Raw genomic sequence first — 25,989 nt, forward strand, 5'->3', positions numbered from 1 at the left:
ATAGGATTGATATGCTAAACCCTGATTACAGTATGAAATCAAACAAGGAAGAGTTAAACCTACCACCAGAAGCTAGAACATTATAAATTAACATCTGACTTCTCTATCAGGCTAATAATAATAATAGAAATTAACATATATTGAGACTATTTTAAATATATAACATGCATGAAGTCCTTTTGTCCTCTCAACAAACCTTGAGGTAGGTCCTAATATTATTCCCATCTTACAGATGAGAAAAACAAGGTATGAAAGACTAAGGTCACACAGTCAGGAAGCATCAGAACCAGGACTCAGCACTAATCTGACTTCAGGATGTGCTCTTAGCCTCAGGTGACCAGACGTCTTGCTTTTGGCGGGACAGTCCCGATTTTGAACAATTTGTCCCTCGGCATTTTAAAAAAAGTCTCGATTTTTGGAAAGAATGCACGACAAGCTAGGGAACTGTGGAAGTACGGGAAGGGAATATATGGTTTTTGGCAGCCATGTGGCTATTTAGCCAGGATATGAATTTTATATTATTTTTGTTCATTTTATAATGTTAAACTTTAATAATAACAAATAATTGTTGAGAACTGATTATCGAGAACTGCTTATCAAAGTTTGCATTGTAGAATTCGACCACCATTGTTTGAACTTAACAAACAATGGCATTTTTGGGATTGGCAACGACGAAAACATTTTGTAACTGTCATTTTGTAATATACATCGAACTCCGTGCTAGTAAGCTAGTTAAACAAGTGATATCATTACAAATCAGCTATTCAGATAATTTAGATTATTTATTTATTTATTTCATAAATACATAAATTTTCTTGAATTTAGCAGACAGTACTCGTATTATTTTTATTTTATAGTGGTGACAAAAAGCCTAGCGTTGGCCTTGAAAGTGACACTTATGACTACATAATTTTTATTTAATTATTATATTTGTAAATTGTACTTATGTTGAATTTAAAAAAATATATTACAATATTATTTTTGCATTCTATGAAAATTTTTGTTGCTCCATATAGACCAAATTTTTAATCAAGGAAACACCCCCCCACGCCCCCCCCCCCTCCGTCAATGGTGTCCCACTTTACCAATGTTAAAATCTGGTCACCTTATCTTAGCCACTATGCTACACTACCTTCAAGGGCAAGGAAAATTCTCTTCATACTTAGAAGAAAACAATAAAAAAGAATTAAAGCCCGCCTCCCCCTCTCCCCCAAACAGAGAGAGAGAGAGAGAGAGAAAGAGAGAGAGAAGATAACCAGAGGAACTCACAACTTTTTTATTTTATTTTATTTATAAAAAACACACAAACGCATATTTTATTGATTTTTACAGACAGGAAGGGAGAGGGATAGAAAGTTAGAAACATTGATCAGCTGCCTCCTACTGGGGATGTGCCCGCAACCAAGGTTCATGCCCTTGACTGGAATCGAACCTGGGATCCTTCAGTCTGCAGGCTGATGTTCAATCCACTGAGCCAAACCAGCTATAACCTTCTTGATTTAATTTTAATCTGAAGCTCAGATGAAAAGTATATTAAGACATGATGAAATATGAACCCAAAATAACAGTTGGTCATCTTTAAGAAATATTGGATGACGATCAACACATTAAAAAGACAAATTTATATATTTTTAAAGAGTAGCACTGTTTTTAATGAGTTTTAGTCCAGAATATAAGACAAGTTGCTAGCTATGGCCTCAATGTGAGCACAACTGTGAACAATGTCTTTTCCTTCGCCCTTAAAGACAAGTTACGAAAGTGTATCAGATGGAAGGGGATGAGACATTCCAGTCTATTTTTGAAAAAAAAAACAAAAACGCCCTGAAGCTGGTAGCATTGTTGTAGTTTCAAAGGCTTTTCCATAACCTCGTCACACACCCACCCAGTAGAAATTCAAATTCTGGGCCTTTCTTGATATAAGATTTCTGTGGGAGAATTTCTTATTTTTCTTGTTTTGTTTTAATCTTGAACTTCCTGTCACTGGTTGAGTAAGTATTTAGAAAGAGAAACTTTTTTTTTTTTTTTTTTTTTGAGGAACAGAAACTTAATTTTCATTTCTTAATTTATTTTTAATTGTGGGACTTTCACTTTGAGGCTGCTGATCGCATATTGGGTAAGGAGTATAGCTCAGAGCCCATACTCCCTCAACTAGGGAACAAGTCTCCATCAGCTCCCCATGGTGATGCTCCTGAGTGGAGAGAGCAGGGAATTAGTTTCTGAGGAGAGAGTGAGAAGCACAGATGCCTGTGTTAAGAGTTGCTATATCCTAGCCAAGGAGAACTGAGGAGGGCTGGTTAGAGGGCTGGTTTTTGGCTCCTTTGCCAAAAACATTCCTGGTGTATTCTACCAGGAGCTGCCAGAAGGCGACGAGACAGGAAATATGGAAACATGAGCTATAGCTTCTAGCTCTAAATCCAGTTTCAGTGGCTACAAAGCTTTCGATAAATCATGGCTTGGAGGAACAGCAGGATTCTGAGATCACTTTGTAGATTTGATTTAGTGGTGACAGTTCGTCCAAAGTGTAGTGCTGATGAAACTAAGAGTCTCATCCCAAGGGTACCCGTGAGTTAAACCTGCACCCACGGTCACGTGCTACTCTGCTGCGAATCCATGCAAGATGCTGGAGGGTTTAGTTTAGTGTGACCCATCACCACTGCATGGGAGGAAGAGTGGCTCTGTGGGAGGTCTGAGTCATAGAATTGAAAACTCATCCTTACTAACTGTGGTTTCAGGCCTCAGGTTCCTTAGGAGGCTGTTCTAAATAATGACTGACATTTAATTTTTCTGAAAGTCTAAACCCATGGGTTCCCCAGACAATGGAATAAAATAGATCTTTATTCATTATTTATCAAATATTGACTGCATGCCATCTAAGCACCAGACAATGTGATGGGCTCTGGGGCTTTGATATCAACCAAAATATGGGCTCAGCCCTCATGATTTTACAGTCAAATGTTACAGCCAAAATACATGAATCAAATTTATCATGAAAACAGATGTGGAAAATTAAACTGTGATAAGAAGGGGTCTTATGAAGTGCTAAGGAACCCTATAATGGGGATGCGGTGGAATAAATGACTTAGCCAGAAAAGTCAGGAAATTTTTTCCCAAGGAAGTGGCATGTACACTGAGACCCAAAGGATAACTAGATGTTAACTAGGCAAAACAGGACGTTAGCAGGTTCTAGATAGAAGGAAGAGCATGTGCAAAGGCCTGGGTAGAAGGAGCAAAGATCATCTGAGAAATAGGAAGCCAATATGGCTCGAGTGGGAACAAGAGACAGCCTGGTGACAAGATGAAGGTGCAAAGTTAGGTAATTATCAGATTGTGCAAGGCTGGCAGACCATGGTAAGAGGATTTGGCTTTAGAATATGGTATGTATTTTGAAAAGATAAATCTGGTTTCAGTATTGGAGAGGAATGAAGTGGATACATATAAAATATTAGCAGCGGGCCAAGCAAACGAAAATGATACTTTGAACTAGGGTGCTGCTCTGGATATGGGAAAAAAAATTATGAGTTTCAGAGATATTTAAGAGGTTAAATAAACATGATTTGGTAAGGAATAGTGTAAAAAAAAAGGCGAGAGAGAAAGATATCAGAAACCTTTCTAGCTTACCCATCTGTATGTATGTAGTGCTATTCACAATGATAGAGAACACTATAATGAGGGTGAGGAAAGAAGACTATGAGTTTGGTTTTATATATATTGAAAAGATAACAAGTGGGTAATTGATATGTGAGTCAGGAGCTCAGAGAAAGGTCTGAAATGTAGACACACCTTAACGAGTCAACTACATATAAATGGCAGTTGAAACTATACACGTAGATGAAATTGTTTACATAAGACACTAAGAAGAAAGTCCATGGTTGAGCCATATGAATTCTAACTTTAAAGACTGGTTAGAGTTTGATGAGTCTCCAAAGATGAGAGGAGTGGCTAGAGAGAAAGGAGATACACCAGGAGATGTGGTGGTACCAAAGCAAGAGAATAAACTCTCAGTGGTTTAGAAAAGAGGTCAAAACTCTCAAAGGTTGCTCAGAGTCAAGTAAGACGAGGACTGAAAATGTCCATTGAATTTAATGACACAGAATGATGACCTATGGGGGAAAGGGGGGGAAGAATCCGTTTTAGTGACATGATAGAGCTAGAAATAAAATAGAAAATAGTAGAAGAGTTTGAAAGTTTGAACGAAATCACTAATTTCTGAACTCATTTTTGGAGAACTAAAGAGTGAGAGGTGGCTGGAGAAACATCACAGAACTGCTGGGTAGCTTCCAGGGCTCATTTGAGATTACAGTTTGTAAATTTATAGTTAAAATCTGCCCTATTGTGAGACTTCCCCCAGCAGTCCTCAGCTACTAGAATGCCAGCCCATAATTGGGTTCACCCAAGGTTGACATGCATTGAAAACATAGAAGAACCAGAGAGAGTTTGATCTACTGAAAAGAATGATCTAAAATGATGTACCATAAAATCTAATTTGGAGGAAGAAAAGAAAGGAAAAACTACTTGTTTGAAAAATCATATATTAGTGTAGGAGTACATGGATCCTGATAACATCGAAGAATCATTAAAGTGGGAGTAGTTGAACAAGCAACACAGAAGGAGAGGATGTTGTGGGCAGAGAGGGGGTGTTTGAATTAATGAATTTGGAGTTGGCGCAGTGCAGTTGATCAGATACAGGATCTAAGGGATCTGTGGCTGAACAAGGGTGGAAGTCACTAAAGATGAAAGAAAGGCCTTGGGTTTGACTCCATCAAATCTCTTTTATTTGCAATTGATAGAAAACCCAAATTAAACTTGGGAAGGAAATGTAGACGGCTTTGTTATTAAAAAGTCAAGGGATAATTTAGCTTCAGGCACAGCTCTCATGATGTCATTAGGATCTGGACTCTCTCCATCTTTCAGCTCCTCTGTTCTATGTGTGCTCTCTGATCTGATAAGCTCCTCTCTAGCGGTAGCAAAACAGTTTCCAGCAACTCCAAGCTTTCATCCTCATCAGTCCAAGTCAGAGTAGAAAAGAATATAGTAAGCCTAACTAAGCTTAAATCCTGGGCCTTATTCTGACTGGTCCAAATTTGGGTCACATTCCCATCTTTGAACCAATCACTGTGATCACAGGCACCCATTGCTGGGATTGGTCAGGCCTGAGTCTCATATCCACTTGGAGGATGTTCATCAAAACAAAAATGGGTGTCACGGTATTACCAGAAGAATCAATGTGTGCTGGCCAGCGAAAACAACAGATGTCTTTCTTCTCCTACAGTGTTGAGCAGGTTGTTCATGAGGTTATTCAAGTTGGTAGCAGAGACTGGGGTGGAGAGGAATCCCACAAAGCCAGTCTTTGATGCAAGAGGAGGCATGGCCTGGCATCAGTGACTTCACATGTAGAACAGAAGTTGGAGTGTTAGTACAAGTGACTTTTGGTAACTTTTTGTGCTGTTAATCCTCACTGGAGGATGGTTTTTTGTTTTGTTTTTTCATTGACTTTTAGAGAGAATAGAAGAGAGTAAGGGAGGAGCAGAGAGAGAGAGGTTGAGAGAGACATTGATGTGAGAGAGACACTTTAATTGGTTGCTTACCCCATGCACCTAATTGGAGCTGAGGATCAAAACAGCAACCCAGGTACATGCCCTTGACTGGTAATCAAACCAGTGATCTTTTGGTGCTCAGGCCGACAATTTAACCACTGAGCAACACCGGCTAGGGCAGACTACAAGATCTCCGAGGGCAAAGAGGTTTGTATCCCTGGTCCCTAGGCCTGATACTAAAAATATTCCTGTAAATAGATGGATAGATAAATGGATAGTAAATTATACTATGAATGAATGAATAAATGAACCACTTTATTTGAATATATCTTAGGAATAAGCTCACAGTATTTGATGGAAAGTATTTAACAAACAAATGCCTTTATAAAACATATCTCTTCTGTTCACTTACGTAAAAAGTGGAGCATTGTGAAAATAACATACACTCGGAAGTCACCAACCTAGATTTGAATCTTGGCTCTGTGTGAACCTTGTGCAAATTATTTAGCTACCCTGAGTCTTAGTTTCCTCATCTGTAAAATTGGGTAATGTTAGGGTGCCACCCCAAGGGGGAAAGGCCAATGAAACAATCACCCAAGAGTATCAATGTGTAACAGTAATCATTTTGATAAACTTATAGATAGGGTGTCATTCTCAGTCTAACAAAATAAAAACAACAACTTCATTTCATCATCACATGGAGAGGGAAGCCATTTTCCAGACAGAAGCTCACATGACATTAATCAAATCAGACAGGTAGATGAAATATAATCAGAATGCCAACTTACTAAGTTACCGTGAGAAAAATTTTTGGTGTATCCAAGTAACTATCACATTGTCTGTGTGTGTGTGTGCGCACACAACTGTTTTTGAGAAGCAAAATAAAAACCAGAAGACTGTTGTGATCAGGCAAGAGGACTTGGGCTGACTCTTGCTGTGGTGATGAGCCAGCCACTGGGAAACCCTTGGAAGAAGTGGTACTGAGAGGGTTTGTCCCATGTCCTAGGATGAGTTTTATATCTTTGCTTTCTTCTAGTATATATGTATGTTTCAGAAGGTATAGATCTATATTTCGGAAGGTATCTTATTTTCCTCACATTGCAATGTCTCGGGGAAAGGCTGATCCCAACTCCTAAAATATTAACAATAAAAAGAACAAGACCTTCTAGATCAGTATAGCCTGCACATCAGCGGTAGGGGTTTCTTTGGCCGTTAAGATCTGGCTCAGATGGCTTAACTCTCCCTGTCCACCGCTGTGACAGTCCTAAGCCCATCTAAGATTTCAGCAAATCTTTGTGTCCTGTGGCCTCCTCTTCCATTTGTTTCCTTATGATCTCTGCTCAGCATATGTCAATCCAGACACGAATCACAGCTGCTTCACTGACATCCTCCAAAATGAAAAATAAAAAAAGCCCACAAACCTTTCCTGAGCAGACTCTACTAAAGAATTGAGAAGGCAGGGAGAAGCCTCAGGAAGGATGCATCTACACATGACTCCACCAGCTGTTCAAAACCCGTATGAGACATTGCTATCCTTCTGAGGTCCCTCTGAGCACTCTGATACCAGGGTTCCTGTCTTGGCCCTTCCCACCAACAGTCCTCCTCCCCACACCTCTTTCCCTCCCCCTCTCCCGTCTCCCTCCTCTGCTCTCTCTACCACTCCTCCCTCTCTAACACATCAGACAATTTCCTCTGACTCAGAAACAGAGGTTCCACCCCCTCTCTGGAGCCCCCTCCACAGCTGAAATCAAGGCCAAGGCATTTCACCTTCTAACCGATCAAAGGTATTTTCCCAACAAAGACTACTCCTTTCTAAATTGAATTTGGGGGCTATTAATAAAATGAAAGAATGTAAAGTGCCTGGGATGTACAATCAATAAACAAGCTTCCATCCATTCATCTTGTTCCTCTCCATTTATGCAACACATTGTTGATCATTGATAATTTCAAAATGATGAAGCTGTCTCTTCTCCTTTCCACATTCCTATGTTGGTTGAGAGACACCCTTAAATAAGATTTCCCATAGCCACAGGCATTTAAAGACTGGTACCAAATACTGGTTCCCCAATTTACTGGCTTTGTGATCTTGTGCAAATTACTTAAGCTTACTGGCTTCAGTTTCTCAACCCAGAAAATGAGAGGCTTCTTGGGTGTGGCTCAGTTGGTTGAGTATCATCCTGTGCACTGAAAGGTTGTGGTTCAATTCCCGGTCAGGGCAAATGCCCAGGTTTTGGGCCCAATCTCTGATAGGAGTCATGCAGGAGATAGCCAATTGATGTTTCTCTCTCTCTCTCTCTCTCTCCCTCTCCTTCTCTCTCCCTCTTCCTTCCTTTCTCTCTAAAAATAAAATAAGACTTCTCAGGAGGATTAAATTGCTTTGCTAGTGCATAATAAGGGCTCAGTAAATGTTAGGTGCTTAAAAACATTATTATTTTTTTGTTTCTTTATCTTCAAATATATGGCTTCATCAATGTAAAAGATAAGAGAGTTTAACCTTTGCATTTTAATAAAGTCAACCTTGAGCTACAGACTAAAGCAATAGAGTCAGGGTTCAACTTGGCTCCTGGGCTATATATATACCCTGACAGTACCCTAAGCCACAGAGGATGGCCAAGTACTAACTCAATTGGGACCTGCATTCAGAGACAGAGGGGGTAGTAGAGACATGATGAAAACACACTCCAAACCAGAGTAGCCTAGACTGGGAGAAATATCCACTGCCTGGGTCTAGTTCATTTCTGGGTCAGAGGATTCAGGCTTGGAGGGTCCCAGGGCTGGCTAGTATCACAGTGAGCCGCTCCCATAATCCCATTAGACTTGTCCTGTATCTCCTGTGACTCTCAGGGGTGGGAAGAACTGAGACACCACGGACCCTCCCAGAGAGGATGAAGGCTGCCCTCTAGTGTCTGCAGCCCCAAGAATAGCCAGGCTCCTTGATTAAAATGAGCAAAGTGGGCTCTCTGGTCCAGGCTGCTTGCTCTCATGGCCATCTGAGTATAGTACCATCTTCCCCCATCACCTCCCTATCCCCCGGCGCCTCTGCCCCTCACAGGAACAGGCTGGTTGGGCTACTTGCTGCAGCCTCTGGACAAACAGGGTTAGGAATGGAGTGGGAGAGCTAGGCACGGGTCAGGTGAAACCGGTTCCTCCCAAGGTGGGCCCAGGTGAGGGGGAGGAAGAGGGAAGGAAGGAAGGGAGCTTTGAGGGAACTGCTGGGCCATCTCCACCAGGCACGTCTGAAGGGGGGTGTGACTAAGTGGGTCTTTCTCTTTGCAGAAGGCACAGTTGTCTGGGCCTGGACACAGGGGGCTGCCTAAGGACAGGGAGGGGTAAAGAAGATGGTGTGGCTCACCTAAAAACTACCTAAAGGACACATTTCTTTCTTTTTTCTTTTTAAAACATTTTTATATGTTTTCTTAATTTTTTACAGAGAGGAAGGGAGCGAGGAATAGAGAGTTAGAAACATCGATGAGAGAGAAACATTGATCAACTGCCTCCTGCACACGCCTTACTGGGGACCTGCCCGCAACCAAGGTACATGCCCTTGACCTGAATTGAACCTGGGACCCTTCAGTCCGCAGGCCGAAGCTCTATCCACTGAGCCAAACCAGTCATTGTCTAAAGGACCCATTTCTATAGAAACCCGTTTAGATTTAGTCCCTACCCCCAGAGGTACATTATCCATGTGGCTTTATAAACTCTCCCTGCAGACTTGAGCTTCCCATGTGCGACTCTGGGCTCCGGCTCATCCACGCTGCCAGGCTGCGTCAGGGTTAAGCCCACAGGGGAAGAGGTTTGCATTTTGACTCCATTCCTGGGCAGCTCTCCACGACGGGCACATATGATCGCACCCCTCGCACATACTGTCACCCCTGCACCACCTGCCACCCGGGCCCTCTTTGCAGAAGTGCGTGCTTACAGGCGGAAGCGAGGCAGCCTGGGGGCTCTCAGCTCCTGCAGTCACAAGCCCTGGCCTAGGAGATGCTCAGCGACCCTCGGGAGGTGCCCGCACGCCTGGCTGTGGGGAAATCCCAAATCGGCGCCTAGTCAGGCGGCCTCACTCCCTGGAGCAGCGTGTGCGCGGCCACAGGTGGGGACGCGCTGTGCGCTCCTCTGTGCCAGGCTGCCCTGGGCGGGTGCCAGCCGAGCTCCAGGGGCGGGGGCGGGGGCGGGGGCGGAGCGCGGCCTTTCTGGGGCCGGGGAGGCGGGGCCGCGGCCGGGAAGGCCACTTGGCCGCAGGGCTGGCTGCTGTCACACGCGCCCCGCGCCCAGCTCAGCGGTTCTGCCTTCTCCAGGCTCCCCGGCTCACCCCAACGCGCGGCTCACATTTGTGCTCCGGAGCAGCGGGCACTGAGCAAGCTCCTCTACCTCCCCCCCACACACCCAATCAGCCATGGGCCCCCAGGCCACCTGCCCTGGCTGGGGCTACCTGTCTGGCCTCCAGGTGAGGACCTGGATCGAGCCCGTGGTGGCCTCCACGCAGGTGGCCAGCTCCCTCTACGACGCAGGGCTGCTGCTGGTGCTGAAGGAGTCCTTAGGGGCCAGAGTCACCAACCACAGCGCCAGCCCGTCGCCCCGGGGGGCTCTGGAGGACCAGCAGCAGAAAGCCATCTCCAACTTCTACATCATCTACAACGTGGTGACGGGCCTGACGCCCCTGCTGCCCGCCTACCTCCTGGGCTGGCTCAGCGACCGCTTCCACCGCAAGATCTCCATCTGCGTGGCCCTGCTGGGCATCCTGCTGTGCCGCCTGGCGCTGCTGTTCAAGGTGCTGTGGGACTGGCCCGTGGAGGTGATGTACGGGGCCGTGGCACTGAACGGACTCTGCGGAGGCCTCTCCGCCTACTGGGCCGGAGTCATATCCCTGGGCTCCCTTGGCTCCTCGGAGGGCCGCCGCTCGGTCCGCCTCATCTTCATCGACCTGATCCTGGGCCTGGGGGGGTTCTGTGGGAGCATGGCCTCCGGGCATCTCTTCCAGCAGATGTCTGAGAAGGCCTGGCAGGGCCTCGTGCTGACGGCCTGCAGCGTGAGCTGCGCCTCTTTCGCCCTCTTCTACAGCCTCTTGGTCCTGAAGGTCCCCAAGTCGGTGGCCAAGCCCCGAAATGCACTCCCCGCGGTGGACACAGTGTCTGGCACGATTGGCACATATCGCACCCTGGATCCCGATCAGCCAGACGCATCCAGCATGGCGGGGCATCCTCTGTCTCCTGGGAAAGCGAAGCCCCCCAAATCCATGATTGTCCTGCTCTTCCTGGGCGCCATCATGTACGACCTGGCCGTGGTGGGCACGGTGGACGTGATGCCCCTGTTTGTGCTGAGGGCGCCTCTCAGTTGGAACCAGGTGCAGGTGGGCTACGGGATGGCCGCGGGGTACATCATCTTCATCACCAGCTTCCTGGGCGTCCTGGTCTTCTCCCGCTGCTTCCGGGACACCACCATGATCATGATCGGGATGGTCTCCTTTGGATCGGGAGCTCTCCTGCTGAGTTTTGTGAAAGAGACGTACATGTTCTACATTGGTGAGTCTGGCCTGCTGGAGAGGCAGGGCAAAGACACTGCTGCTCCCCTGAGTCATGGGGCGGACACTGGGGATCCCCGCTCAGCACCAGGGATTCTATCTGCTACCGAGGAGGTTCAAGGGAGACGGGATTATGTGCGCTTGAGTTTATCTGTGTTGTCATGAGTAGTGTGTTATCTGCATTGTCCATGAAATGTTATCAGAGTGGTATCCATCCTCCAGGAGGTTACAGGAGGAATGATCAGGGGTGCCTAGAATGGGTTTGAGTGGAGGAGATGGGGTTTGGTTTCTTCGCCCCAATTTTAAAGAGATCAAACATTGAATAATTCACCTGAAAAGATCTTTTAATTAAAATCATTTCGGGCCAAGCAAAAACTTTCTGAAAATGGATTTACAAAAAATTCTCCGTAAATGCTTTCTCCACCCAATGTAACAAATTCCTTCAAGGAAGCAGAATGTAGTTTCCACGAGAAGACACAGATCCCACAACCACAAGCAGAGAGCTCCAGACCAAGGCTCTTGTAGAGCTTTCTCCAATGATAAAAATGCTCTCTATCTGTTTTGTCCGATAGAGAGTCACAAGCCACATGTGGTTGTTGAGTAGCTAGTGCAAGTAAAGAACATCATTTAAAATTTTATTTCATTTTAATCTATTTAAGTAGCCACACATGGCTGGTGGGTAACATATTAGAAAGAATAACTTAAACTAGTTACCAAGAGGGCATGAGTCTTCCAGAGCAAGCCACATAGGACCTACAGGGAGGAAGAATTCTAAATGAGACCTTTGCTTTATTCTAATTTACACCTTGGCATAGGCTGGGCTATAGTGAGGAGTGTTCTCGTGTGATTTCTTTCCAGCTCGAGGCATCATGCTGTTTGCTCTCATCCCCATCACAACCATTCGGTCAGCAATGTCCAAACTCATCAAGGACTCCTCGTATGGTGAGTAACATGAATCTCTCTGAGATTCTCTGCCCGGGCTGTCTCAGAGCTCTTTGGCTTGAGGCACAGGGTTTGGACTCACAGAAGACACACGAAGAGAGCTCCAGGAGCAATCTCAAGTACTTGAGGTACACACTGATGTCTGTCCACGGCAGAGGTAGTGAAAACAGGAGGGTGGGGCAGACTCAGAAAAATCAGTCACCAGAGAGCTACACTCAAAGGAAGGCACTACTATACACAGGCCACAGGTAGATCCACAGGAGGGAGGCAGGGGTCCTGGTGAGATGAGCCATGAAGACTGAGAGGGAATTCTGGGAAGTGGGAGGGGTCTCCTGAGAGCTCCCAGGGACCCAGCTAGCTGGGAACAGGGAGGGAGAGCAGCCTGTCTTCTTGGTAACTCCTGTTCCTTCCACAGGAAAGGTGTTCGTCATGCTGCAACTGTTCCTGACTCTGACCTGGGTGGTGACATCCACGATGTATAATAAGATCTATCAGGTCACCATGGAAAAGTTTGTTGGCACCTGCTTTGCTCTCTCCTCCTTTCTCTCCTTCCTGGCCATCGTTCCAATTGGGTAAGACGGAAGCAGCGTCCGCTGTTTGGGTTGGGACCCTGGGACTTAGGTCAAGGCTGTTGGGCAATCTCCAACCCATTACCATAAAGCATTATTTTCAGTGGGTTCTCAGCAGGTTCTCTCAGAAAAAAAAAAAAAAAGGTGCTCTGTTGTCCCACATTAATTATGTGGAAATTCCCCATTGTCATAAGTAATGAACAGAAGGCCCCGAATGGCTGGCTCACTTCCTGGCAGTTTTGTCATGCGTTTTATTTATAGGAGCCTCATCCATTTCTTGGCATCAGAAGCCGGGATTAGAAAATCTCTTGAACCTCTCAGCCCTCTTCGGTTTAGCCTGTTTAGGGGAGAGTACTCCCTCCAAACTTCTGTGCCCTCCCAGGGCTTGGCACCTGGCAGCTCCTGTGCTTAGTGCCCATGAAATTTCATGGCCACTGGACATGTGAGGTCCCGGGAAGACTTGGACAATTCCCTTGATGTCTTTTGGGAGAATGTCTCATTTGTAAAACAAGAGCACTCAAAGTCTGGGAGATAACAGGCCGGAGAAAAGCTGGAAAAGTAAAGGAGAGGCAGGCATTCCAGGCCCTTGGCCAGAGCACCAGCCCGAGTCATCGCCGAACTGAACCACACGGAATTGTCTGGTCTCCGACACCATCACTGTCCAATGAAAATATGGAATGAGCCATACATGCAAGCCATCTCGGTGATGTTGAACTTTCCAGTAGTCACATTTACCAATGATAAATGCAACAGGTGAAATCAAATTTAATGACATATTTGATTTAACCCACTATATCCAAACTATCATTTTCACATGTTTATAAAATTAATCAATGAGATTTTTTTTTTATGGAGTCTTTGAAATCTGGTATGGATTTCACACTGACAGCGCATCTCAATTTGGACTGGTCCCATTTCAAGTGGTCAGGAGCCAGTGTGACTAGGGGCAGCACAGCCTGGACTGTATAAGCCTTCTCCCTCCTCCCCTAAAGCATGGTGCTCTCAAGGCTTGTATCAATTCTGGCAGAAGAGAAAGGAATGCAACAAAAATATCCACTACAAGGTGCAAGGGATTTGACGGAGAGTTGCATTTTAAAGGGACGTGCCTAGGAGCTGCGCATATCAGTAATGATGGCATTGTAGGCAGCAGGGCAGAAAATAAGTGAAGGCAAGTGGGAGAAACAGGAAGTGGCCCAGTTTTGAATTCTCACAACACATCCCAACATATGTCCCTGCCTGCATATGAAGTTGGGCCTTCTGAGACTTAAATCATTAAGGCTTTTTATGACTAGAACAGGCCGAGGCTGTGCCATTAATCATTACGTGACATCAACAGGAAAGACCAGTAGAACTCTAACCACAGAAAGAACAGCTACATTCCAAGGACATAAGAACCCAGGAGGACACGTCAGAGCAGGAGAGCCAGGGAGGACAGAAGGCTGGGAGGAGAGGCCCCTGGATACAGCTGCCGACAGCCTATTTGCAAGAAGGGACTTTGGCCCCAGCAGTTCCCGGTACCAATTTCACATCACCGTAGAATCTGCCCTCTCCTGCTTGCTCTTCTTTACATGCAATAGGGAGATGCTGAAGAAACAAACATCTGGCCCTACCTATCTGCCGCCCACACTCGGCTACTGCCTCGTGCTTCGTAGAGAAAATAGACCATCCATGGTAGGGACCTATTGGTAGGGACCATCCATCAGAGGAGAATGGTCCCATCTTCCCCAAAGTTAATCTACAAACCTACCTTCATTTGCATCCATCCTATTCTTCTCCCCCGCCCTTTAAAAAATAATTGCAAACACATAAGTGTTCTTAATATGTGCCAGGCACTACTTTAATTATATTATATATTTTAATTAGTTTAATATCCTCAAACAGTCCTCCTATGCAATTTCTATTATTTCTATCCCCATATTGCAGGCCAGGATACAGACTCTAAAGTATTATGTAACTTGCCAAAAGTTACACAGCTAGTAAGTGGCAGAAAAAGGATTTGAACCCAGGCAATCCCCTTACTTACTACATGACATTGCTTCTTAGAAATGTCACCAGGTGCCACCTCTCCCATCTCCTCAGAGAGATCACTACAAGTTAGCTGCTTTCTCGCTCCTGATTTCTTCCTACCAGCACTGGCACATGATCCACCGCCTTTTCTTCTTTTTCTCCTTTCCCCACTCCTCCTCCTGTTTTATAGCCAAGTTCTCCAAAGGCTGGTCTGCACATGCTGTCTCATGTCCCCCCTTGCATTCACTTTGCAGCCCTCAACAGACCTATGTCCCCATCTCAAGTCCCCCGAGCTGCTCTCACCAAGACTAAGCTATGACTTCCGCAAAGCTGAATCCAGTGGACACACTGCAATCTCGCCCCACATGATTTCTCAATGGCCCCCAACACTGTTGATCACTCTTTCCTTGGGTGGCACTTGTCACTGTCACTCACTTTTCTCAATACCTCACACTCTTGGTTGTTCTCCCACCTCTGTGATTGATTCTTTTCCACAAACCTCCAAATGGAAGACTCTCTGGGGCTCTGCTCTGAGTTGCCTTCTCACTTCATATTTCCTAAGTCATCTAAAGTACTCTCAAATTTTCAAATTATCATTTAAATTTCTGGATTCTTGACACCTTCCTGAGTCTGTTCTTTTTCCAATCTTTTCCATCTCGTTTCTACCACTTGCCCAGGGCAGAAATCAGAGTCACCAATGTCCTCCCTCTTCTTCCTCCCTCTACCTGCAGTCCATCAGGTCTCGTTGATTCTACCTCCAAAATATGCCTTAACATCTTTGCCCCAGTCCAGCTCTTCTCTTATAATTTTATCTTGTAAATTCTTACAGCATCGTGGCCTATAAACAAGCCTCATGGTTGAAACATGCAGACATCACAGAGACAAAAAGGTGCTGATTCACAGGAGCTGCAAACACCAGCAATGGCCAGATCCCTCTGAAGACAAAGAGAGGGACCAGGAACTGGTGACCTACTGCTGAGAAACCCGAGTTCCAGCCAGTCAGCCTCGGATGACCTGCTCTGGCTCAGGGGTCCCTGGTGGGTGGGAAATGCACTTTCCTGGTGATAGAAGACCTGTCTCAGTTTTCAGACACCCCTGACAGGCAGAGGTTAGGTTCTGTGGGCAGTAGAATATGAACTTCAATGTTAAATGCAAACTGCACACAGAGCCATACCAGACTCTGCAAGGAGCTTCAGGCAGCAGCCTCTTTTCTTCCAGAAATTGTCTTCTGGGCTCCAAGGTATAGCTTATTAGTCACCTGGGTGCAGTGCTAGGAGTCCTATGTGAGAATTCAAACCAAACCGCTTCCAGCAACTCCTCAAACCAAAGCGTGCATTTTCAACAGCCTGAGGGGATTGTCGAAGGGATGCTTTGTAAGAACTGCCAATAGTGAACACCAGTCAATATTTTTTAAATGAAAATAAAACCTTGGATAAAAGTTAGTTGTTGTTTTTTTTAATTGTGGCCTTGCTAGCTGTGGACTCTCAGGAAAGATTCCGAGCTCTGGTGCATGGCTTTGGCATAGTTTTGTTGTCAATGTTCTTGTTTTTAAGAAGCAATTTTCAAGGGCTTTTCTTAAACAGAATATTGAATTGAATACTTTCAGTCAACAATACTTCCCAAAGTGAGTGACGTGAAGGGAGGAGGAGAGGAAATATAGGAAGAGCCATTTTATTTTAAGGTACTTTTATTGCCTATTTTATTTACACATATAAAAGCACACTTGCCTCCTGGTAAAATCAACATTCATAGTAAGTATGTGACTCAGTCTTTCCCAGATCAGATTCCCTCTGTAACCACAGACACGACATTCCTATATTGAGGTGAAACTTAGAGCTAGAGAACGCACTTACTGTGCCCAGCATCTGGGCTCAGAAGCTTTGTATCTCTGATCCTTTGCAGGGAAGGAACAAAACTTTTTGGCGCATCTACTGAGGTCCCGGCACCATGCTAAATGCTGTGATATAGCGAGAATATAACTGCTCCTGCCCCAACGGAGTGTACTATCCTAACAGAGTGTATTTCCAACAAAAATCAGTTTCACTCTAGAGAAACAGGGCTAGCTGTTGGGAGGTCTTAAGCAGGAATACGGGATGCTTCCCTTCGCATCTCCGAAAGAGCACTCTGGCAGCATCGAGGACGAATCGATAGAAGAACTGAGCAAGATTTTTAGAAAGGAGTCAAGCAGAGAGACCCTTGCAGTAGGGTCTCCATCCTCATAGCTTCTTAGGCTGAGAATGGAGAAAAGTAGGCGGACTTGAAGAAATATTTGGAAGTGAGAGGTCAACAGGAGGTGGTGATAGATGGACTGTAGATGGTGAGATAAACGGAGGCAAGAATGATTCAGATTTGGGTTTCAGGCAACTAGAAAGAAAGGAGAGCCCCTCACTGAGACAAGCAACATAAACACAGGAGGTGGGATGGGAAAGGTGAGTTCAAGGCCATGATCTCATCTAAACTCTCACCAATATGCTCATTCCTCTTGACCCTTTGCCTCCTACCCCAGTTGTGAATGATTCCCCCAACCTGAATGAATCTAATCATTGGCTTCTTCATTCCTGCTCCTGAAAACCTTGCCCTGAACATCTAGAACAATCTCCTTATTTGTCCACATTGATCCTGCCATGCACTGTGGGGTTTAACCTGAGTAGGGCTCTCAAAGCCCCAGCAGTGGCTCCCTTTCAACCCCACCTGTCACTAGAGGAGCAGTTTCCAAGTTTTTCTATTCTCCCCAGGTCATTGTTTCTTCGGATGTTCTAATCCAGGGGTTCTCAGAGTGTGGTTCCTAGGCCAGCAGCATCAGCAATCCCTGGAAACCTGTTAAAATGCCAATGCTTGGGCCCCATCAGAATCAAACTCTATGGATGGGGCCCAACAATGCTGTTTTCACAAGCCTTTATGCTTAAAAATCAGACTTCTAATCTGTGATCCTGACTTTTTCCCCTTAAAATCTGTCCTTGAGTCTCCCTCCTCCTCTCCCTGCATCCTGAATTCTTGAGTCCCTCAAATACGTGTCCTTGGTTTTCTTCCCAAGCAATCTAGTTTACTTCCATGGACTCCAGAACTCTCTTTCTATCGATATAATCCAGTCAATACCTCCACTTGGATCTCCTCAAACATAAATCCAAACCAAATTCCTCTTCTCCCACCCTATCCTTTAATATCTTTTATTTTCTCTTCTTGATTGATTTCACAGTTCACCTCCCAGCTCCTAGGCTGGAGGTCTCCAAGTCATCTCTGGCCCCTTCTCTCACCACAGAAATCTCTTCAGTCAGCTCCCTTTCTATCACTTCTCGCCACTTTTGCAATCTATTCCCATTGAATTTTCCACATACTATTTCCACTTGTTCTTTTAAAAGAAACCAGTTGAAAAGGTATTAAGCCCCCCCCTTACTCCCCCCAAAAAAGATATACCCCACTTCTTAATTTTCAATGACAAAGCATCCAGAAAGGATGGTCATGGGAATATCCTTAATATCTAAGTTGGCCATATTTAAACAAGTTCTAGAAAGGGTCTTCCCATAAGGTCTATCCTATAATGGGTGCCCAGCAGACGCGAGGTGCTTTCTGTACATTATGCTAGTCCAATCAGCAACCCTTCAGGGGAGGCATGTCTTCATTCACAAATCACAACACTGGCAATCCAAGGCCTAGCTCCTGAGGGCGCCAGCCTGGCCCCCAGAAGTGTGTGGAGCCTGCAAACCCCTCTGCTCTTCTAGCTTGGTGCAGTCAGCCCAGCTGGTGTCCACAGCAAGTCTGTCTAGCTCAGCCATGGCTCTCGTCAGATCTTCATTGCATCTACTTTTCCTTGGACAATGTCATATCCTTGTCTTCATTTCAACAATTAGATAGATTTATTGCTCAAAAATTCTCACTCTGTTCATGTTTCCTACAAGCAGAATTCCCTGGCTGAGAGAGAAAATTTTCCCAATTGGTCATTTGAGGAGGTCAAATCAGGTTGATTCAGTCCATGCCCAGGTCATTGTCGAGGAGTAACTAAGATGTGCTTCTGGTCTGAATACTCAAACTGAATTTCATGATACAAACCACATGCAGAAATAAATGATATTCTATATATTAAAAAAATCACAACTACGCTGTGGCGAGAGTTGGAAGATGTGACTTGCCTAAAGAAAGCTACATAACAACTTAATGCCAAATCTCTCTCCCCACCCACCTTGCTGCCTCATTTTGTATGGCTACATTACATTAATGACCGTCTACTATCAGTAAGCCAAATTTAACACCCATTTAAGTCCACTTCCAGGTCATTGTCTTCGTTAGGAAAGCTTAACCTAGCTTTCTGGCCTCTAGTTTGCAACACACTGTAACACTGATGAACTGCAGACATTTCTTCTTTCCTTGTGGATTTTTAAATTACATCCAAGCAGTCAAAAAGAAATCCGGAAATGACTGGCCCTGTCCCAGAAGGTGATGCTGTGCTTTGCTATGGATGGTGTAGGAGGAAGTCCTTCCTGTAACTCCAGGGCTGGCTGCCAGCCTCCCGCCAATCCTGGTTTCATACATAGTTTCATACGTTGTGACACTACAGACACAAGGTAGTTTCTTCATCTTCCCAAGCCAGTGCCAACATGTGAATGTAGGAGACAGTAAATTGAGGATAAGTCTATAAAGAAGTGAAGAATAAAAACTGGTCAATTATATTTTGTTGCTGTCGCTCTATATATCCTGATTTTTGCAGGCAAGCATTAGAGAAACAGAAAAAACCAGAGACATGCATGTTTTTGCTTATAAAGGGGTACAAATGAGAATAAGACTCAAGGTAAAGAAAGCATCTTTTATAGATTTATTGGTCCATTACTTTAATTGAGGTAAAGAAACCTTGGAAATTTACAGGCTAACAGTTTATCAAGCAATACAAATTCTCTTGTTTACCTCAAAATGTAATACTAATCCCATAGTAAACAATGGACAGAATTTTTTATACACAAACATATGAAAAAGAAGTGGACAAACCTCGTGCCAACATAGAAAATGCAACAAAAGGCCTTTTTTTCTTTTTCTTTTTACAATCTCTGTGTTCCACAACAGGGGGAAAAAGGTGACATTCTTTTTAAGATTTGGTACCTTCATGACACAAAGACTTTGATCTGTAAATAAATCACTTTCTCATCAACACACATTCTTGAATACATTTTTTTTATTTTTTATTCACAGCTTTTGATTTGGCTTAATGGCAGCATGGAGAGAGAACACATTTACACAGAGGACTTGATCAACACCTCAGAAGGTGTTTTTTGTTTTATTTTGTTTTTTTCCTTTAAAAAAATTAAATGTAAATAATGACTTCTAAACATAGGAAAAATGGTCCATAATTTGGACATGACCTAAGCAAAGGGTTGTTTTTGTCTTTTTCAACAGTTAAAATACAAGTAGAAAGTCTGCTGGCAGTTTATGTCATGGGAATACTATCAGGTATACATCGTTTCCCCACACATTCCCAACTCATAGACCTCAAGGGAGCAGGCACACAGAAGTACAGCGGACAGGGCGTCTGCTGGCCAGACCCGAACCTCAGGGTGAGCAGGTGAATGGGTGGGCTGTTCAGAGCCGCTGACTTGTTAGTCGGTGAAGGCCCAGCTGGCACGGGCACCATTTCGACATACTGAGTCACGTGTTTTGTTTACAATCTACTTTCACCGCTCCATTTCCACCCCGAGGAGAAAGCATCCCCTCTTTTTCTTTCCAGTGTGTGGCTGGAGAGCTGGCCTGGGACGGTGAACCAGCCTGTCAAACAGGGGTGGTGACAGCTGTTGCCTGCTCTCACCCGGCCCGCAGGGAACCAGAATCCCCCAGTGAGAGTATAGCACGTACAATACTCGGTCACTGATTTTCATTGAAAAAGCCCTACTAAAATTGACTAAATGATGTGAGTCGACAATATGTTTTCTGTTTTTGGCATTTCCACCTGTGGAGCATTTCGTCCTGAAATGTGCTGGTCTGGGGGGCCCCCCACAGAATCTCTTGAAAAGCTGCTCTGCAGAACCTTTAATAGTGTCATAATCTGTAGGTTCTTTGCTGATGCCATTTTCCCTCTACAATCAAAAGTGTGCCGAAAGGCACTGAGTTAGCCGTTCAGACTCTAAAACAAAAAGGTCTTGTGGTCCCTGTGTTTCCTTACATTATCAAAAACATCATTTGGCAATAGCAATTCTTACTTAGCTTTCTCCTCCCAAAAAGGCAGCCCTAATTATGAACCCTACTTTCTTATTTGTTTCTTTAAGAGGACCGAGGACAGACTATGTTAGACTTCTTGTATTTAAGCTGAACAGCTAATTACATTTCTAAAAAATTCTTTGTTTAAAAATCCAGAATCTAAAAAATACCCATTGAAGAATAAGGCATTTTAACAGGTGATGACAAATTCTCAAAAAGTAGAGTCAGGCTTTTAACAGTATGTGGGCGTTTTAAAAAGTCTGGATTGGTTTATTTTCAAGTGCTAAGTACACAGAATGTTTTTGCATGAGACACAGAATCTTACTGGTTTGTTAAAGTTATTTTTTTCCAAGCCCTTATTTACAGGCTCTCTATAGTATAGTAGTAAAAACTATTTGGATAACGTGTTTTTCTGCCAAACAGAAGGTATCCGACAGCCGTACTCAGAAAGCATTTCAAATACATACGATTAAGAAAGAACAGTCAAACCCCCTGTAACAAAGTCCCTCCCCACCTTTTCTAATGTAGCCAGCCCTGTGCCTGCTCTAATCCGTGCAGCTATGGGGAAGACCAGACATCCCTCAGACAGAAAGCTAACCACCTACTGGCTAGATTGACCAAAAACCGGGTTTCTGGTTTAGTCGTCCTGAGGACTTTTGAAAGTAAGAGGCAAACCCCTGTTCCCAACGGAGATGACCAAAGCGGTGTTACCCCAGCCTCATAATTAGAGTAACCAGTTTCCACAGGCCTTTAGAGTAGGCGTCTAGGAAGGCGGGGTCCAGCATGGGACGCCCGCCCTGACCACAGGCAGCCCATTTGCTCAGCAGAAGCACCTTTTAGCGCAGCCAGAGCGGAGCCCAGCTCTGACCCATCCCAAGACTCAAACAGATGAGGCCAACATAGACCCAGGAGGTGGCTCTGGACCTCGCTGTCCCTCCCGTCTCACCCGTCAGGACACAGTACAGAGAACGACTGCTCTGCAATCCCATGAATGGTATCAAAAGAGCCACTGGTGCCCACGGTTTCAATGCTCCCAGTCTCAGGGCCAAGTCACACAAACTCTGGGTTTCTTGGACTGATGCCGTCCGAGAGAGAAACTCCACTTGGCTGACTGCTGCGGGGCCATCACACCCCCCTCTAAAGCAGAGCTTCCGGTGGTTCCGTCACCAAAGGTGGCCTCCCAGGAAATGAGCAGCAAGTGTGCATGGACGGCGACTGAGAAAATGCTCATCAACAACATGCAGACCACGCTCCGGGGTGGCTGAAATTTGGCATGAAGACAAGCTTATGGTACATTCCCCAGGATCCCAGAGTGGTGCCGGGTTGTGTTAGTTCAACTAAAGAAAGGTGTCTGGTGGGTTCCAGGAGCCGCGCAGTGAAATACAAGCCAATCAATCGCCTCCCAAATCGCACTTATCTGAGCTCACCGGGAATCATCATTAAGCCTTACTGCAGGAGAAAGCCCCTCCTCCATCAGGGGCAGTGGTTCCTTGCAGAGTAGCCTAGGATCTTCTTGTAGGCCCAGCTCATGATAAGGAAGAGCAATGTCCGCATCAGCTGCCACCTTATCTTCAGCACCACCTGCTCTCCAAAACCCGCTCAGTTTCTAGGAACCCTCTCTTCTGCCTTGGCCTGGATTTTTGTTTGATCTGATAAATGAAACCTGTTGTATCCCAGACCTGAGGGCAGCGGACGGGATGACTATGCATCCCACTGCCCTGTGCTTTCAAGCCTCACCACCTGCCCATGTCTGCCCGCCCGAGGTAAGGCGCAGCTGCAAGCAAAAATCTCCTGGAAAATAAATACAAGATAGGAGGCGGTGCTCTCAGCACCACGGCTTTGTGGAGACGAGGAGGATGGGGTGACGAAGCCTCGATGAGGCAGTCTTTGGCACAGAAGTCTCTGGATCACACATCTCTCCTAGGGGATCAACCACCTTTGTGCTGACCGAGATGAAGAGGTGATGGATTGGGCCTGCTGACCCTCAGGGGAGCCCTGGGAGGACTGGAGAGCCTCCCTCACTGCCTACTGTCCCGTTCCTTCTGGCCCTGCCTCCTCACCTTAAGATGCCAGCCTAGGCCATTCTCCAAGGAAGCCTGTACTAGACACAGCTTTCCCCAGATCTGCTACCAGTAGATAGAAGGCAGTCTGCCGTGTTTCAGCTTTTGTTGGTGTCTTGCAGCACAAGAACATCACATGGGGGCCAAAGAGGGGAAGACAAAACCCCAAGATGCCCAACCCTTTCAGAGCTAGTCTTTCACCTCCAGAAATGTTCAGAGATGACTGCAGACCCTACTCCCTTCCCCAAATGTCCCACTGGTGAACCTAGCAGAAGACCGTCTAGTTTTCCTGTTAACTCCTGCCATCGTTCTGAGTATTCATTACACTGGGCAATATTTTAAAAGCACACATTCCATAAGGCAAGGCTTCACACATTCCCAAAGATGAGTGTTCTCTGCTGGGCCAGTCTAGTGTCTTCTATCAAATACCAACAGAGAGCCATCAACCCACCCTGATTCTACCAGCAAGCGGTCAGGCTGGACCCGGGCACCCATGCCCACATCAACGTGATGGTTTAGAGGTAGAATGTAGCACTGAATCACCCCTCAGGGTAGATGGACTGTTCTTATCCATCTACTTCAATGAATCATTTCCAATCGTACCAAACTGAAAATTCACATCAAAGGATTTGAGCATAGCACAAACAGGGCCTAACAGTGCAGTGAAGTACCCATTGATATAAAAATTAAAATTTAAACCGCGACTTGTTCAAACATGATGAAACAGAACCAACTGCCTCGACAGCATCACAGCGTGGCTGACACCAGGTCAGCTCTGCCGTCAGGAGGGGAGTGACTTCCACGTGCTGCGCGCTGGCTGGCGGCATCTGCAGGTCACCTCCCACGGGCAGCGCTGTCTCCGCACAGCTGCTTCATTAAGAAAAGAGAAAACTACCGCGTATTTGAGGCTCAGATTTATAGTTTTATATGGATGAGCCACAGAAGAAAGAACACAAACGTGACATGTCGCTTCCTTTCAGGAGAAGAAAAAACCTAGTTGGAAGATCTTTTCCCAACCCCGCACCTGCTTGTTTGATATTGATTTTAAAAGTAAACCTGGTAACGGTTTGGAATAAAGACTAGATGCAGCCAGCAGGCCCCAGGAACGTGGCTATAAACTGACCTTAGCTCAACCAGAAGCAGAGTCTGCTGCCGCTGGAGTCATAGTGCAGGTTCGACCGGGGACTGACTTTCCTCCTGCTCGGAAAAAGTAGGGGTTAAAGCACTTCCTATAGGACACTCACACTGAGTTTGCAGAATCTCCACTGTGTTACAACCACACACCAGCCTCTCGCCAACACGTTGCCCGAGCACTCGGTGGACATAATAGGAAACATTAAACGAGGACTTTTTGGTGAGGTGAAGGCAATTGCACAAAGCAGACGTGGGAGGCGGGGCTTGGTATCTGCCCCATGAACTCAACAACAGGGGAAGCTACTTCGAGGCTATACCTACTCCCCCACAGGCCTACTCTCTACTTGGATGACATTTCACAAACAAAACAACAACATGGAAGGACGTCACAGAGAAAAATGCACCTTTTTTTTCCATTTTACACAAAAACAGTTTCCAATCTTCCGCATTTCTAGTGTCAGAAACAAGTTTGGGGAGCCCGGTCCTCCAGCTCCCTGAGGCATCGCGTAAGGACAAGGACGCTGGCTGGCTGGCTCTAGTTCAGGTGCATGTAGACACTGAGTTAAACGGCCCCAGGGGAACCAGAAACCATCAAACGGGCACCACTCATCACGAGGCCACTGTACATTAAGGACCTTCCGTGGAGGTGCCCACACCTCCTGCCAGGCTGGAACATGTCGCTGCCCACAGAGGTCAGTCCAGAGCTTGTGTGTCCATGGGAAGCAAGAATGGCCTCCTGTTTGTACCTTCTTCGCATCCCTGAAAAGCGGGGCCCGGGTTCTCTTCCGCAACATGCAGCTCCGCTGTCCCAGAACAGGAAACTGTGACAAGGTGTCAGAATGTCAACTGAGGATGTCTGGTCCCTCACTTTCGAATCTTCGTAGTGTTCCGTGTCATAGGTTCCTTCACAGCACGGAGGTCTGCGGCTTTTGCTGAGAGATGATGATAGCCTTACGCCTCCGCCAGGGAATAAATACTAAGTGAAAACAACTGTCAGACAAAGGCAGGTGGGGGAAAGGAAAGAAATACATGAGAGATGTTTCTGTGGTTGCTTGCTGTGCCTGCTCTCTGGCACAGCAGGGACATTCCGGGATGGCGTGTGTGCCCTGTGTAGGTAGAAGAGCCTCCGTCCCCAGAAGGAGCTCATTTGGCCTCTTGCTTCTCCTGTAGAAGTGGAATAATCGACTCCCACGCCATGAGGCACTGAAAGAACAACACGGGGCAAGGAGTATCAGCATCGGGTTTCAGATTTCGGGGTCAGCTTCTTAGTTCTGCTCTAATCCTGCCGATCCTGCTGGGTGACCTTGTCTAATGATGCCCACATGCATTATCCATAACTATGAGCAAGGGAGGAGGTAACAGGTGCTGGTTTTGAATATTTCACCCCCATTTCTATGAAAGATACACAGCATCTGTACAAGGTTGCAATGCACTGTCCATTCTTAATGCTCACATCCGGTGAGTGGAAATGGAGTCACTGAAAGAAATTTTTTCCCTTCAAAAAGCAGAGAAGAGACCAGGCTGCAAACCCTTGATGAGGCCCTAGGTTCTCAGCCAGGATGGGGACATGGCTCCAGGTATGGGTGGTGCCTGCATAAGGCTGTAAGTCACAATGGAATGAGTCAGCCACCTGGCTCCGAGGGGGTGGAAACCCGCTCTTCCTCACCAGCCTCACTTTTGCTTGTATGGTGGCTCCAGGAGCTCCCAACTAGGACAATGGTGGGAGGGAACTCTGTATTTATTGTTTCATCGTGTCCAAACACTGCCATGTATTTTACATTCACTATCAGTAGACCTCATAACACACACACACACACACACACACACACACACACACACACTTCATAGATGAGGATAATGAAACCCAGGAGGTTAAGTAACTTGCCCAAGACACACTGCTAGTAAATGGCAGAGCTCATGACTCCAAAACAAGAGTTCTTCTGGGAGGGAAACCAAGATGGCGGCATAGGTAAATACCTAAACTGCCGCCTTACATAACAATTTCAAAACTACAACTAAAAGACAAAACAGACATCATTCAGAACCAC

At 45.6% G+C, this 25,989-nt stretch overlaps 2 protein-coding genes across 3 annotated transcripts in view; one reads left to right on the top strand and one right to left on the bottom strand.

Moving 5' to 3' along the window:
• Positions 1-9,757: 9,757 nt before the first annotated feature.
• SLC46A2 (solute carrier family 46 member 2) lies at positions 9,758-16,008 on the top strand. The gene is made up of 4 exons (XM_036432992.2): positions 9,758-11,053; positions 11,911-11,994; positions 12,410-12,566; positions 15,400-16,008. The coding sequence occupies exons 1-4, from the start codon at positions 9,928-9,930 to the stop codon at positions 15,464-15,466; spliced, it is 1,434 nt and encodes a 477-aa protein (XP_036288885.1). The 5' UTR covers positions 9,758-9,927; the 3' UTR covers positions 15,467-16,008.
• A 3,346-nt stretch (positions 16,009-19,354) lies between these two features.
• SNX30 (sorting nexin family member 30) overlaps positions 19,355-25,989 on the bottom strand; it is an 82,367-nt gene continuing 75,732 nt past the window's right edge. For both annotated transcript variants that reach the window (XM_045579902.1, XM_036432991.2), the window contains one exon: positions 19,355-25,144. In XM_045579902.1, coding sequence (XP_045435858.1) covers positions 25,085-25,144 — 60 coding nt within the window. In that variant the 3' untranslated portion in view covers positions 19,355-25,084. The remainder of the gene's footprint in view (positions 25,145-25,989) is intronic.

Source organism: Pipistrellus kuhlii, unplaced genomic scaffold (assembly GCF_014108245.1).
Source record: "Pipistrellus kuhlii isolate mPipKuh1 unplaced genomic scaffold, mPipKuh1.p scaffold_m20_p_12, whole genome shotgun sequence".
In the NCBI taxonomy this organism is placed as follows: Eukaryota; Metazoa; Chordata; class Mammalia; order Chiroptera; family Vespertilionidae; genus Pipistrellus; species Pipistrellus kuhlii.